The following is a 14027-nucleotide window of genomic DNA, read 5'->3' on the forward strand; positions in this document are numbered from 1 at the left end:
CTGTTACTGAATACTAGGGAGGCTACCAATGATTATAACATTATTCCAGGTGGTCTAACAGTAAAATACATATGTTGAGGTATTTAGTAACTGCCTTGTTACCACACTGAAGTCTTGGATTTGAGCTAAGGTCTATGGGGTCGCACAGAGTCGGACACGACTGAAGTGACTTAGCAGCAGCAGCAGCAGCAGCAACTTGGAAAAGGGACTGGTAAGTTCCACATGGATCGTAATTGGAGATGGTTAAAGAGTTAGGGACATGACAGAACCAGGGAGCCTGGCTGGTCTAAGGCCAGAGTGGACAGACTTGGAAAGACTCAGCAAAAACAAAGCTTATACTGAGAAGAGAACAGGGCTAAGAAGTCAGGTTATAGAAGAAGGTGATGGATACTTGCTTTGGCACACTCAGAGAGGTAAACTCCAAATCTAAACTTGGAAAGGCATATATTTGAATGTGGTTGTTCAGCAAAGACCAGCGTGGGTAATAGTAAAGAGAAGAAAAACATAAATGAGGCCAGAAATGTTAACCAGAATAATTTCCTGAGGCTTGATGTCAGTGGGGCTAAGCTTTCTCAAAGCTACCTGGCTGCTTGCTGCCGTATCTCAGGGTATGTATCCGTCTCTTAAAACAGCTAGTCCTGCCATGGGAAAAAGAAACCCATCTTCTGCTGATGGAACTTCCTTGTCTTTGTCTGATGTAGGAGCTACATTAGGAAGATAGGGGCTCAGACAGGAGCTGGTAGTGGGCTTCCCCTGGGCCCCTAAATTTTATCCTTCACTCCTTGAGATTGGAGCTTCCCAGATGGTGCTACTGGAAAAGAATCCATCTGTCAATGCAGGAGACTCAAGAGACATGGGTTCAATCCCTGAGTTGGGAAGATTGCCCTGAAGGAGGGCATGGCAACCCACTCCAGTATTCTTACCTGGAAAATCCAAGGATAGAGGAGTCTGGTGGGCTACAGTCCACGGGGTTGCAAAGAATCGGACACGACTGAAGTGACTGAACATGCACACACAGTAAATGAAATTATTTTTCATGATTTAGCAGAGACCGTGATTTTAAAGATTTCACATTAATCTGTTCTATTTAGTGAATGCCACTACTACCCATTAAGTTGTTCAAGAAAGAAACACTGGGTCTATCCTGTTTCCCTTGACCCCACAGTTAGTTATTCCCTGCTGCTGCTGCTGCTAAGTTGCTTCAGTCGTGTCTGACCCTGTGCGACCCCATAGATGGCAGCCCACCAGGCTCCCCCGTCCCTGGGATTCTCCAGACAAGAAGACTGGAGTGGGTTGCCATTTCCTTCTCCAATACATGAAAGTGAAAAGTGAAAGTGAAGTCGCTCAGTCATGTCCGACTCTTAGCGACCCCATGGACTGCAGCCTACCAGGCTCCTCCGTCCATGGGATTTTCTAGCCCTAGCTTCTCTCAGTTCTTCCATCAGAGTCACTCTTGAGTCTCCATGGCAATCACCCCAGTCTAGTTCATCATCATCTGTTTCCAGGTGACCTCATAACATATATTTTTGCCATTATTTACTTACATATGGTATGAGCTCTGGAAGAAGTCTTAATTCTTCTATGACTTAGTTTAAAGTCTTGGTGAGTGCATGCTCAGTTGTGTCCAACTCCTTGCAACCCCATGGACTGTAGCCTGCTAGGCTCCTCTGTCCATGGGTGTTTTCAGGCAAAAATACTGGCCTGGGCTGCCATTTCCTCCTCCTGGGGATCTTCCCAATCCAGGGATTGAGCCTGTGTCTCCTGTGTTTCCTGCATTGGCAGGCAGATTCTTTACCACTTATCTAACCATGCCTATTTCTTCAGCATTATCACAGGCCTCGAAATCTTAGATACAATGGATATCTTGTTCACTAAGTGCCCAGCTTAGTACGGAGCTACATACTTCTTACTTTGAATTCTATAATTCAGTTACAAAAATAAAAATAAAAAGGACCTGCCATCTGTTAATTTATACATTTGTCATGTTGTGGTTTTGCTTAAAGTAGGGGTAGGCTTTATTTTATCTGGACCAAGATGTGGCAGGTAATGACAAAGCAGCTTTCCACTGGAGAGGTAAACATTCCAAAGGCCCTGCACCCAGCACATGGCAGAAACCTTTCAATTCTGACATCAGGTGGGAGCTGCTGGGGGATGGGAGTGGGAGAGACTCCCCTTTTGGCCACCAGTAGCCCTGGTGATCCCCAGGACCCTTTCACTGCCTTGCAGCGGCTGTGGTTGCTATTCATGAGGGACTCTTCCTGACCCTTGACCTCCAGTCCCACAATAGTAAATCAATCACTGGTGCTAACAACTCGGCGTTGGCTTGCCACCAAGTCTGAAATTATATAAGATTCACTAAAGGAACATATTCCAGGGGTTTGTAAGATACAGATATGAATATGTAAAGACTATAAAAAACACAGATGCTTTTGTACAGTCAACCTTCTTCTCTTTGAATTGGTTTTCCTTGTCATAGAAATTAGCTTCATACACCCACAACAGAACCCAAAACTCTGCCAGAAACAAATGACCACTTGTGAAGTCGTTGGTTTTTGATTTATTCTATAAAAAGTACCCACGTGGAGTTAACGATCGCAGGCTGTCGCTGCACTATATATAATAATATATTTAACAGAAGCGTAATTTCAGAGGTAGTTAAGAGATAATCACTGGTTGCTACTTCGTTCTGGCTGCACAAATTGTAACATTGCTTTAATAGCACTCACTAGAAAATAATTTTGTTTTATTACTATTTTACATTCTACGTCTAATGGAAAGATTTGTTTGGCAAATTGTGACCACAGAGGTGCTCAATGAGTTTTGAAGTTAACACTTCCGAGTTGGTATCTGATATCATTTTTTTTAATGAAAGGATTTAGTACTGCATTTTAATGACTGCAACCAAACAGGAACAAACATAACTACATAGAGTTCTTTGTCTCCTGGGTCCAGATGTATGCCATTAGATGTAACAGAAATACTAGAATCATTTAAAAAGAAAAAAAAAAAAAAGAGCTCATCCTTTTCTTTCTGGAACCAGACATTTTTTATTTATGTTTTCACCTAATTTTATCCATTTGAGACTACCAGCTTTACTTATAAATTCAAGTTTTTAAGGCTAGGCTGGTGTTAGATTCCTCATGTCTCATGCTTAGTTCAGTGCCATCCAAACGTAGTTTACATGCTCAGAAAAGAGTTGTTCAGAATTATCCCCTCCCCTTGATCAAGGGAAACCTGCTGGACAGCTTAGAAAGGACCTAATCTCAGGCCTTGCTATTGAATCAAAAGGCTGTGACTACAGTCACTTACTTGGTTCCCCTTCTTAGAGACCCATCATTTTCTTTCTAGTATTTTAAGATCAGAGCTAGAACCAAAGGTGATATGAGTTCCAAAAATCTCATAGATCTATTGGTTAGTGCCCCCTTTCCCAAACCCTCTGATCTGGAAAAAACTTTTTTGGAAACTATCTGCTAAATGCTGGCATGTTTAAGTGATTTGGTATTTCTGTAATTCCATATTTTATATATTTCCAACATACACACCCAAGCATATATGTATATAGTCATACTTGAAAAATTCCCACTGTATACATATATATCTTTTATAATCTACAAAGATAGTGAACCTTAAGCTCCCATGGGCCCCTTATCTTTATACCCAGGTTGAGTGTTTCTTCCGGGAAGACAGCTTGGAGCCCAAGTTGAAGGAGGATGTCTCTTTGCTCTGGGAATGGGTGAATATGCTTCTCAATCTTTTCTAGCTAGTGCCAGCAATTCTGTTTTTGCATTTGTATGCTGCCTGTGAAATCTCTTCCTTTATCATCTTTCTTGATACTTAAGACAGTCTGTCTTTGAGTGGGCTGAGATGACTAATACTCTTTGGTTTGAGGCGTGCGTGGAGAAATTTTTCAAGGCAGGGATAATTGTATCTCTGTAAGAAAAGTGAAAAAATGGGACTAGGAAAGAAGCAGCAAGGGTCAGTGACCTCCTAACACTGTGTGAGAGACTTCTGTATTCCTCACAGTTGTAGGGATTATTCATTATGTATATGAGGAAACAAGGCTTAAATGGTTTAAGTAGCTTGTGCAGGTCACTGGCAGGAAGTGATGGGCAGAAGGGTGAGCATTTGAATACTGGTCTGAGTTTTCCCTACTGTAATTGCTGCCATAATTATTTTTATCATTTTACATTAGTTTGCCTTTATATTTTCTTAGCAACATCTTTTGCCCCTCTTATAAAGTACCTAAAGTCAACAATTGCAGAATGTCACTGGGCTACACATAATGCATTCAAGAGAAATGTAATTTCTATGTTGTGTTGAGTTCATTACAAGCTTATTTATATATAAAAAAGTCTGTTGCATCAATTTAAGGTATACATGGATGTCACACATCATAGGTAAATAATTGAAGGTTCTATTGATCATGTATTAAATCACTAGCAACATATTAGATTACAGTAATAGATGAAGTGTTCATATCTTTGCAGTAATAAATTCTGCTCAGATTTTTGGAATAGTACCTATTCTGAGACCCACACTAAAAGAAAAATCTTGGCAAATTACCAAATCCCCAGAGAAGCACAATTGAATTGTAACTATTCTGTATAAGTTTCATTGTATTCTGTTGCAAGCAGGAAAAGCCCTGATTATTAGTGGCTTGAACTCAAAGACATTTATTCTTTACATAATAAAATCAGAAAGTCACTAGATTTAAGTTAAATTCAAGAGTTCTACAATGGCAAAGGTGCTGGATTGTCATTTCTGTAGTTCTGTTGATCAACTGCTAAAGGTCGTAAAATAGCTGCCACAGTTCCAGGCCTCACATCTTTATACTTTCTCACATGGAAGTCAGTATGTATTTGTTCTATGTCGGTAGGGAGGACAGATTCTAAACAGTGGGTAAAAGATTAAGGAAGAATATTTCAGGTCAGTATAGGAGAGAATTTGCTAACTTCAGAGTCAGCCAAACCAAAACCAGAATGCTTTTAGGATATAGTGAATGTATGAAGCTATGGAAGTCTGGATGGATTTGATGTTCATTCATTCACTACTGCTGTGAAATAGATTTTAGTATTGAAGAGAAATTAGAATTAGATATTTCTAGAGTCTTTTTTAACTCAAAATCCTCTACTGCTGCTCCAGTACTGATTCACTTGAAATAAAATATAGTTACAAATAACTGACTATAATAAAATCAAAATCTTATTCCATTAAAAAGAAATTATAAATAATGCATCAGGGAAGGAGCTTACTATTACATTTTAAATGATTGTTTATTAGATGACAGAGTGAATTAGCATTAATGAACGCATTTTGGCAAAGCATGTTTAACATTTCTTCATCTCTGTTCTGTAGTAGCTAACGTGGCTATTGTACCTGTGGATTGGCTAAAATTTATCTTCTACACTTCCACTGTCCAGGCTTGTGTTGGATGGACAGTTGTAGTGTATTTATGCATGAAGTAGGAAATTTGGCAGACTTTTCCTATCTGAATTAAATTATACAGTGGTGGTGAGTTAGTGCCTTAAATCAATTATTTGTGCCATACATGTAATAATGGCCTCAAATTGCCTTCATATGAGTTACTTGGATTTTTAAATAAAGACTACATTTAACATGCTTATAAATGTGTGGCTCTATAAAGCTGTTGAATAAGGGTGCCTATTTTGGAGTTAGGGGTATACCTTGGGAGGTCATTCTAATAGTAATACATTGCTGGACTTAAGAGTGAGTTATCATATCTTCACACCATTTACAACTGGAAGAGGAGCTGATGGGAAAAGGCCATAAATTCTCCTTTGGAAATGTTGGATTTGAGGTGCCTTTGACTAATCTACGTAGAAAACATATGAAAATCTTGTCAATATATAAAAAAGTGTAAAAAGTAGAGTTAGTTGTTCAGCTGTGTCCAACTCTTTGCATTCCCATGGACTGTAGCCCTCCAGGCTCCTCTGTCAGTTGAATTCTCCAGGCAAGAATTATGGAGTGGGTTGCTATTCCAACTGGAGGAACAGATTTAGAAATTATTGGTATATAGAAAAAATTGCTCAGAGAGACTTCAGAAGGTATAAAGAGAAGCAAGTTATAAATCCTGGGAAACACTAACATTTAAAGGCTAAACAAAGAAAATAGAGTCAATTAAGGACTCCAAGAGAAAAGTACCTGGAACCAGAGAGGATTGAAGCCAGAATGGCTCAACAGAACATAGTTAGTGGTGCTTAACGTGTCAGTGAGGTTAACTAAGAAAAGACATGAAAAGTTTTTGTTGGACTTGGCAGTCAGGGTTATTGATGACACTAAGCTAAGAAATATTTCATTTAAGCAATGGATTCTCTTCTCTGTTCAAATCTGAAATATATCAGTTTACTCTTTTATACTCTTCTCTCTTAAAAAAAGAAAAGAAAAGCAAGCAGTAGTCCAATAGTCCAGTTTTTTCATTTTTTTGTTTGTTTGTTGGTTTGTTTCCTTTGAGGATGAGCTCCACAATAGTAGTTACTCGTGGCCTCAGTGGAGTCTTCTAAACCTGTGCTATGGTCAGTCAGGATCAATCAGCAACTTGGATTCCTGAATAACAGAATATTATATTTGTCTGACAAAAGTTTTTTATTAAGCTGTCTTTTGTGAATTTCTTTTTCAGGAATATTTTTTTTTCAGGTTTAGAGGTAGAAAGTTTTCTAAGTATAGTTTGTATTTCTGTAATTATTGCTGGAAAATGTTTGCAGGAGTCTTATTTTATAGGCTAAACATTTTCACCAGAGGTTCAAATAAGCAAAACCACATCCCAACATCTTTGCCTGCTTGATATTGTACCCTGGACAAAATACACAAAATAATATGTGATTATTATCTGCATACAAAGGAGCCATGTCTTTTTTTTTTTTTAAACATTCAACAAGTTGGCAAAATTCAACTGCAAAAGCATTAATTGAGGGTTAGTATAAATAACTTACAGGCTTCCCAGGTGGTGCCAGTGGTAAAGAACCAGCCTGCCAATGCAGGAGACATAAGAAACACGAGTTCGATCCCTGGGTCGGGAAGTTCCCCTGGAGGAGGGCCTGGAGAATCCCAGGGACAGATGAGTCTGGTGGGCTATTGTCCATGGGATCGTGAAGACTCAGACACAACTAAAGTGACTTAGCATGCATGTATAAGTAAGCTACGTAGATATGCAGAGTATTCTTTGTAAGTTAAAAAATAATATAAAAATTCTCTTTTGAGTCCGTGGTGGCCATTTACAGACACAACACAAAAAACTGAATTTAAAGGGGCCTCTAGAGTAAAACTGCTATAAGAATCTATTAGAGAAATTTGAATCTATCAAGTGAACTAAGTTTTTTAGCATTTGGGGCTTTAAAAGTTTTTTTTAAGTTCATCATGAAACTATATTCTGCAGATAAATATTTACTGTTAGGAAAGAGAGATCAGTGACTCTGGGAATCTTGTATAAATAAAGACCTTAATGAAAAACCTGAATTTTTATCCTTATACTATCACAGTTGGGAACAATGATAAGGCCCCACATAACACTCAATATGACCTCCAATCCCTTCTGGAATAACAAAGAGTATAAAAACCAAGCTCACAAATTAAATAAATACCCTTAGACATTGTCCATACTTTATTACTGTTGGCATCACAGCTCTTGGTTGTGGTCAGGCTCTGTTGTTTTACGGCTTGGCCTTGTGGAGCTGAAAAAGCCCTGAGAGGCTGCCAAGTCCTTCTCCGTTCCCTGGAGGCAGCACGAGGAGAGTTTGGAAAGGAGTGAGCTTAAATCTGCCTCACCAGTGACTCCAGTCAGCAGCTCAGGCAAAAGACTTAACATCTTTGAGTCTCAGGACCTCAGTCTTGGTACTACCTTTGAAGATCTACTGTCAGGAATAAATGTGTGGAACGAGTTCTATGAAATTTTACAAACAACGCAAAATCTTTTTGCAGATAAGGCAAATGAGACCTGGAGAGGTTAAGGCAAGGTTGCCTAGGTAAACTGTAGGTTGACTCAGTTTCCTCAAACACCTCTCTATTGAAATATAATCATGAGTCAACAAATATTAGGACACCCATGCTACAGTACCTACTGTAGGTATAAAGATGAATAGAACCCAAACTTGGAAATTATTGTTGCTTTGAAGGAAATTATACATACAATGTAAGGATTTAAATAATTTTCAAAAGCAATGTAATAGTAGAATAGTTTGATTGAATGTTGTGGCAAATTTTGTAGATATTAAGCATGTTTAAGTCAGAAGAGAATTACCAATTCGGATGGAATATCAGGTCATAGTTTCTAGATGACTTGAATAAATATTGCAAAATAAAGAACATCTATTTGTGTATTTGAATAGCTGCTCCAGACCAGACGATGTTAAAAATACTTCCTGCATGTATTTTCTTATTCGTGATATAATATCAGGCTATGTTAAAAGAAACAAGAAAATAGGTCATGACTCTATTTTGTGATTTTTACATAATTTTATATTTGTTAGTTGATTATGGAGAAGGCAATGGCACCCACTCCAGTACTCTTGCCTGGAAAATCCCATGGACGGAGGAGCATGGTAGGCTGCAGTCCATGCGATCGCTAAGAGTCAGGCACGACTGAGCAACTGCACTTTCACTTTTCACTTTCATGAACTGGAGAAGGAAATGGCAACCCACTCCAGTGTTCTTGCCTGGAAAATCCCAGGGACGGGGAGCCTGGTGGGCTGCCGTCTATGGGGTCGCACAAAGTCGGACACGACTGAAGCGACTTAGCAGCAGCAGCAGCAGTAGCAGCAGTTGATTATTCAAGTCGTTTGGGCTTCTTCACAGTGCTCTGTGACCTGCGGCCCCGGAGTTCAGCGGAGGGATGTGTACTGCAGACTCAGAGGAGTTGGTCCGGTGGCGGAAGAAAAGTGTGATCCATCCACGCGGCCTTATTTTCAGAGAGAGTGTTGGCATCGGGACTGCATACAGTACCACTGGGCGGCAGGAGAGTGGTTGGATGTGAGTATTGTCAAGTAAACTTTCACACAGCCGTTCAGTGAGAGAGTGTTCTTCATTTCATCATTGTGTTTCTAGTGCTCAGTATCGTGTAAGAAAAGAGAGACATATCGGCAAGTGAAGTGCATGGATGCACAAAACATTCAAGTGAGTGAGAGTTTCTGTGACCTCGCGACCAGACCTCTCGCGGTGAAAAAGTGCAGAAACTCTCCCTGCAAGTATATCGTGGTAACAGGAGACTCATCCCAGGTAAGGCAAAGAAAGGAAGTTGAGGATTTTCACTCTTAGAAAGTAAAATTGAGTCTCAAATCTGATACAGTTGAAACTGGGTCTGAATTTGAACATGGGAGCAGGTAATAGTGTGTATATTAACCTAAGGAATAAAAGCACTGGGAGATTAGATGGTGCAAATACAGGAATAGTGACATGCATGTTAAATTCTGGTGCATTTCTGAAGTGTCAAGCGGTGATAACTGTGAAACCAACTACCAGGAACAGTTTGGCATCTGGACCTGCATAGTTGGCTGCTTAAAAAATTTTTTATTTAGGTATAATTGACCCACAGCACTGTACAAGTTTAAGGTGTATATATGAAGTATATACTTTATTTATTTATTTATGGAAACTTAGATTGCTATCATATCTTGGATGTTGTAATTAATGGTGCTATGAATATTGGGGTGCATATATATTTTTGAGTTAGTGTTTTCATTTTCTTCAGAAAAATATCCAGAATTGGAATTGCTGAATCATATGGTAATTCTACTTACAATTTTTTGAGGAAACTCTATAATATTTTCCACAGTGAATGTACCAATTTATATCTCCACCAGAAGTGCATGGGGGTTACCTTTTTTCCACATCCTTGCCAACACTTGTTTTTTTAAAATCTTTTTGATTATAGCCATTCTGACAAGTATGAGGTGATATCATGGTTTTGATTTGAATTTCCTTGATGATTAAAAATGCTGAACATTTTTTCATGTGTCTGTTGGCCATCTGTATGTCTTCCTTGGAAAAGTGTCTATTCAGAGTCTCTGCCCATTTTTTAGCTGGACTGTTTGCTTTTATTTATTTATTTTTATGATACTGAGTTATGTAAGCTTATTTATTTTCTTATCAGGTACACTTTTACAAATATATTGTCCCATTCAGTAGGGTGCCTTTTCATGTTGTTGATAGTTTCCTTAGCTATGTAAAAGATTTTTAATGTGCTGAGGACCCATTTGTTTACTTTTGCTTTTGTTGCCCTTGCTTAAGGAGATGGATACCAAAAAAAAAGAAAAAACACTGCTAAGCCTGGTGTGAAAGAATATATTACTTATGTTTTCTTCTGGTAGTTTTATGGTTTCAGGTACTATATTTAAATCTCTAGTCATTTTAAGTTTATTTCTGTATAAGTTGTAAGAAAGTTGTCCAGTTTCATTCTTTTGCATGTAGCTGTCCAGTTTCCCCAATGCCATTTTTTGATAAGACTGTCTATTCTCCATTGTATATTCTTAGCTTTTTTGTTGTTTGATTGATCACATAAGCATAAATTTATCTGGGGGCTTTCTGTTCTGTACTGTTCTGTCTGTTTTTTTATGTCAGTATCATAGAGTTTTGATTACTATAGCTTTATAATATAGTTTGAAAGCAGAGTTTGGTACCTCCAACTTTTTTTTTTTTTTCCTCGATTGCTATAGCTATTCCAGGCATTTAATGATTCAATTCAAATTTTAAGGTTCTTTGTTCTACTTCTGTGAAAAATTCCACTGGTATTTTGATAGGGATTGCATTACATCTGTAGATGGCTTTGTGTAGTATGGACACTTTAACATATTAGTTCTTCCAGTCCAAATGCACATGTTATATCTTTCTGTTTATATGTGTCTTATTCTGCTTACTTCACCAATGTTTTATAATTTGCAAAGTATAGGTCTTTCACTTTACTGGTTAAATGTAGTCCTAGATATTTTATTCTTTTAAAGGAGGCTATAAGTGAAATGGGTACTCTTTCTGCCCCCTTCTGATGCCTATGTCAGAAGTTTTCTCTATTTCCTTTATACTTTAATATAACTTTATTACACAAAAACTCTGAGTGATCAAGCCTCGTATCTGGCCCCAGATTAAATTCTTCTCCTCTGGAGGCCAAGAATCCCGGCATCTTTGTGTGGTTCAGCAACAACCTTCATCCGGGGGGCTTGTCCGGGATTCTTAAGGACAAGATGGGAGCTAACAATTCCAGCCTCACTCCTTTGAACTGTATCCTGAAAAACTGGGATAGATTTGATCCCCAGGGCTTCAAGAAGACACACCTGGTCTTCCTATGTGATACTGCATGGCCACGGTATCCATTGGAGGATGGTGTTGGTAGCCGATTGGAGGATCTAAGTATAATACTGTTTTACAACTAGACCGGTTCTGTAGAAAACAAGGGAAATGGGCAGAAGTAGCATATGTGTCAAAAAAGGCAATGACACCCCACTCCAGTACTCTTGCCTGGAAAATCACCCGGCGGAGGAGCCTGGTAAGCTGCAGTCCATGGGGTCGCGGAGAGTCATACACAACTGAGCGACTTCACTTTCACTTTTCACTTTCAAGCATTGGAGAAGGAAATGGCAAGAATCCCAGGGATGGGGGAGCCTGGTGGGCTGCCATCTATGGAGTCGCACAGAGTTGGACACGACTGAAGCTACTTAGCAGCATAAATGGAACTAAAATTGTTTTTCTCTTTATGACAGTCCATTATTAATGTATAGAGATGCAATAGATTTCTGTACATTTATTTTGTATTCCACAACTTTACTGAATTTATTTATTAGTTCTAATAGCTTTTTTGTGGCGTCTTCAGAGTTTTCTATATATAATATCTTGTCCTCTGCAAATGGTGAAAATTTTGCTTCTTCCTTTCCAATTTGAATGCCTTTTGTCTTTTTTTTCATCTGACCACTATGGTTATAACTTCTAAAACTATGTTGAATAAAAGTGATGAGTGGGGATTCTTGACTTGTTCCTGTTCTTAGAGGAAAAGTTTTCAACTTTTCATCATTAAGTGTGATGTTAGTTATGGGTTTATCATATATAATTTTTATTATTAATATATTTAGGTATGTTGCCTGTACTATTAAGATAATATGATTTTTATCTTTCATTTTCTTAATGTGGTGTATCATGAATGTTGACTAGTGGATATTGAAACAGCTTTGTATCCCTGGACTAAACTCCACTTGAATTTGGTTTGCTAATATTTTGTTGAGGATTTTTACATCTGTGTTCATCAGTGATATTGATCTGTATTTGTGTGTATGTATGTGTATGTGTGTGTGTGTGTGTGATTATTTGTCTAGTTTTTGTAAGTTTTGGTATCAAGGTAATGCTGGCCTTGTAGAATGAATTGGAAAGTGTTCCTTCATCAATTTGGGGGGATATTTTGAATAGATAGATGTTAACTTTTCTCTAAATGTTTGGTAAGATTTACCTGTGAAGCAGTCTGGTCCTGGATTGTTGTTTATTAAGAGTTGCTTTACTACTGATATAATAGCATTACTGGTAATCAGTCTGTTCGTATATTTTGTTTTTTCCTGGTTCAGTTTTGGGAGACTGTACATTTCTAGAAATTTATCCATTTATCCATCCATGTCTTCTAGGTTGTCTAATTAGTTGGTATATAATTGTTTGCAGTAATCTTTTATGATACTTGTATTTCTGTGATGTCAGTTGTGAATTTTCATCCTGTGTTTTCATTTTCTTAGTATCTTTTTACATACAAATGTATTTAATTTGATGAAGTCATATTTATTTTTGTTTACTTATACTTTAGGTATCTTATCTAAGAAAATAAGGTTACAAAGCTTATATTTTCTTCTAAGAATTTTATAACTTTAGCTGTTACATTTAGGTCTGTGATCCACTTTGTATTATATTTTTGTATATGATGTAAAGTGGAATCCAACTTTATCCTTTTGCATGTGGCTATCCAGATATTTCAACACAGTTTTTGGAAAAATTATTCTTTCTGCATTGAATTATCTGTTATTGAAGAGTTATTTCTGAACTCTCAATTCAGTTACCTGACTTATGTGTCTGTCCTTATATTGGTTCCACATAATCATAATTTTATAGTAAGGTAGTTTTATAGTAAGTTTTGAAATCAGGAACTGGAGGGAACAAATTTTGCTTTTCTTTTTCAAGATTATTTGCTTATGCTGTGTCCCTTACATTCCTATGTAAATTTCAGGATCAGCTTGTCACATTGTATGTACACTTCAGCATCATTGAGTCATGATCAAGTTAGGAATATTGCCATCTTAATTGTGTCTTCTAATCCATGAATATGACCTTTCCATTTATTTAGGACTTATTAATTTTTTTCAAAAATGTTTTAAGTTTTATAATTTTCATTGTGCAGACCTTACACCTCTGTGGTTAATTTTGTTCCTAAGAATTTTATTAATTTTTTATGCTTCTGAAAATGGAAGTGTACTCTTTTCATTTTCTGCTTATCTATTTATAATGTGCAGAAATATAATTAGTTTTTGTATGTTAAAACACATTTATGGAGGCCAGTTCTTTTTTTTTTTTTTTGGTACAGATTACTTTTCTATATGCAGAAGTATATCATTTGCAAATTCAGGTAGTTTTACTTCTTCCTTTAAATATGGATGCTTTTTACTTCTTTTTCTTGCCTAGTTTCCCTGACTAGAAACTCCAAATCTGTTGAGTAGAAGTGGTAAAAATAGACACCTTCCTCGGAAAATTTTCTTTCAATTTTCATAATTAAATATGTTAGCTATGAATTTTTTTGTAGATTCTGTTATCATGTCCTTATATACCTAGGTTGCTTAGTGTTTATATCATAAAAATGTGTTAGATTTTGTTAAATGCTTTGTCTGCATCTACTGAGATATTTACATGGTCTTTGTATATGAGTCTCTTCCTATGATGCAGTCTACTGATTGATTTTCATATATTGAAACAATCTTACATTCCTGGGATAAGTCTCACTTTTTCTTGATGTACAATCCTTTTTATTTGCTTCTAGGATTGTTTTGTTAGTGTTTTGTTGA

At 37.3% G+C, this 14027-nt stretch overlaps 1 protein-coding gene across 2 annotated transcripts in view; it reads left to right on the forward strand.

Annotated features, from left to right (window-relative positions):
• Nucleotides 1–14027, forward strand: part of ADAMTS20 (ADAM metallopeptidase with thrombospondin type 1 motif 20) — a 201558-nt gene that overhangs the window by 146169 nt on the left and 41362 nt on the right. For both annotated transcript variants that reach the window (XM_004006435.6, XM_060414097.1), the window contains 2 exons: nt 8809–8982; nt 9058–9228. In XM_004006435.6, coding sequence (XP_004006484.2) covers nt 8809–8982; nt 9058–9228 — 345 coding nt within the window. The remainder of the gene's footprint in view (nt 1–8808; nt 8983–9057; nt 9229–14027) is intronic.

The sequence above is a fragment of the Ovis aries genome, chromosome 3 (genome assembly GCF_016772045.2).
Source record: "Ovis aries strain OAR_USU_Benz2616 breed Rambouillet chromosome 3, ARS-UI_Ramb_v3.0, whole genome shotgun sequence".
Lineage (NCBI taxonomy): Eukaryota > Metazoa > Chordata > Mammalia > Artiodactyla > Bovidae > Ovis > Ovis aries.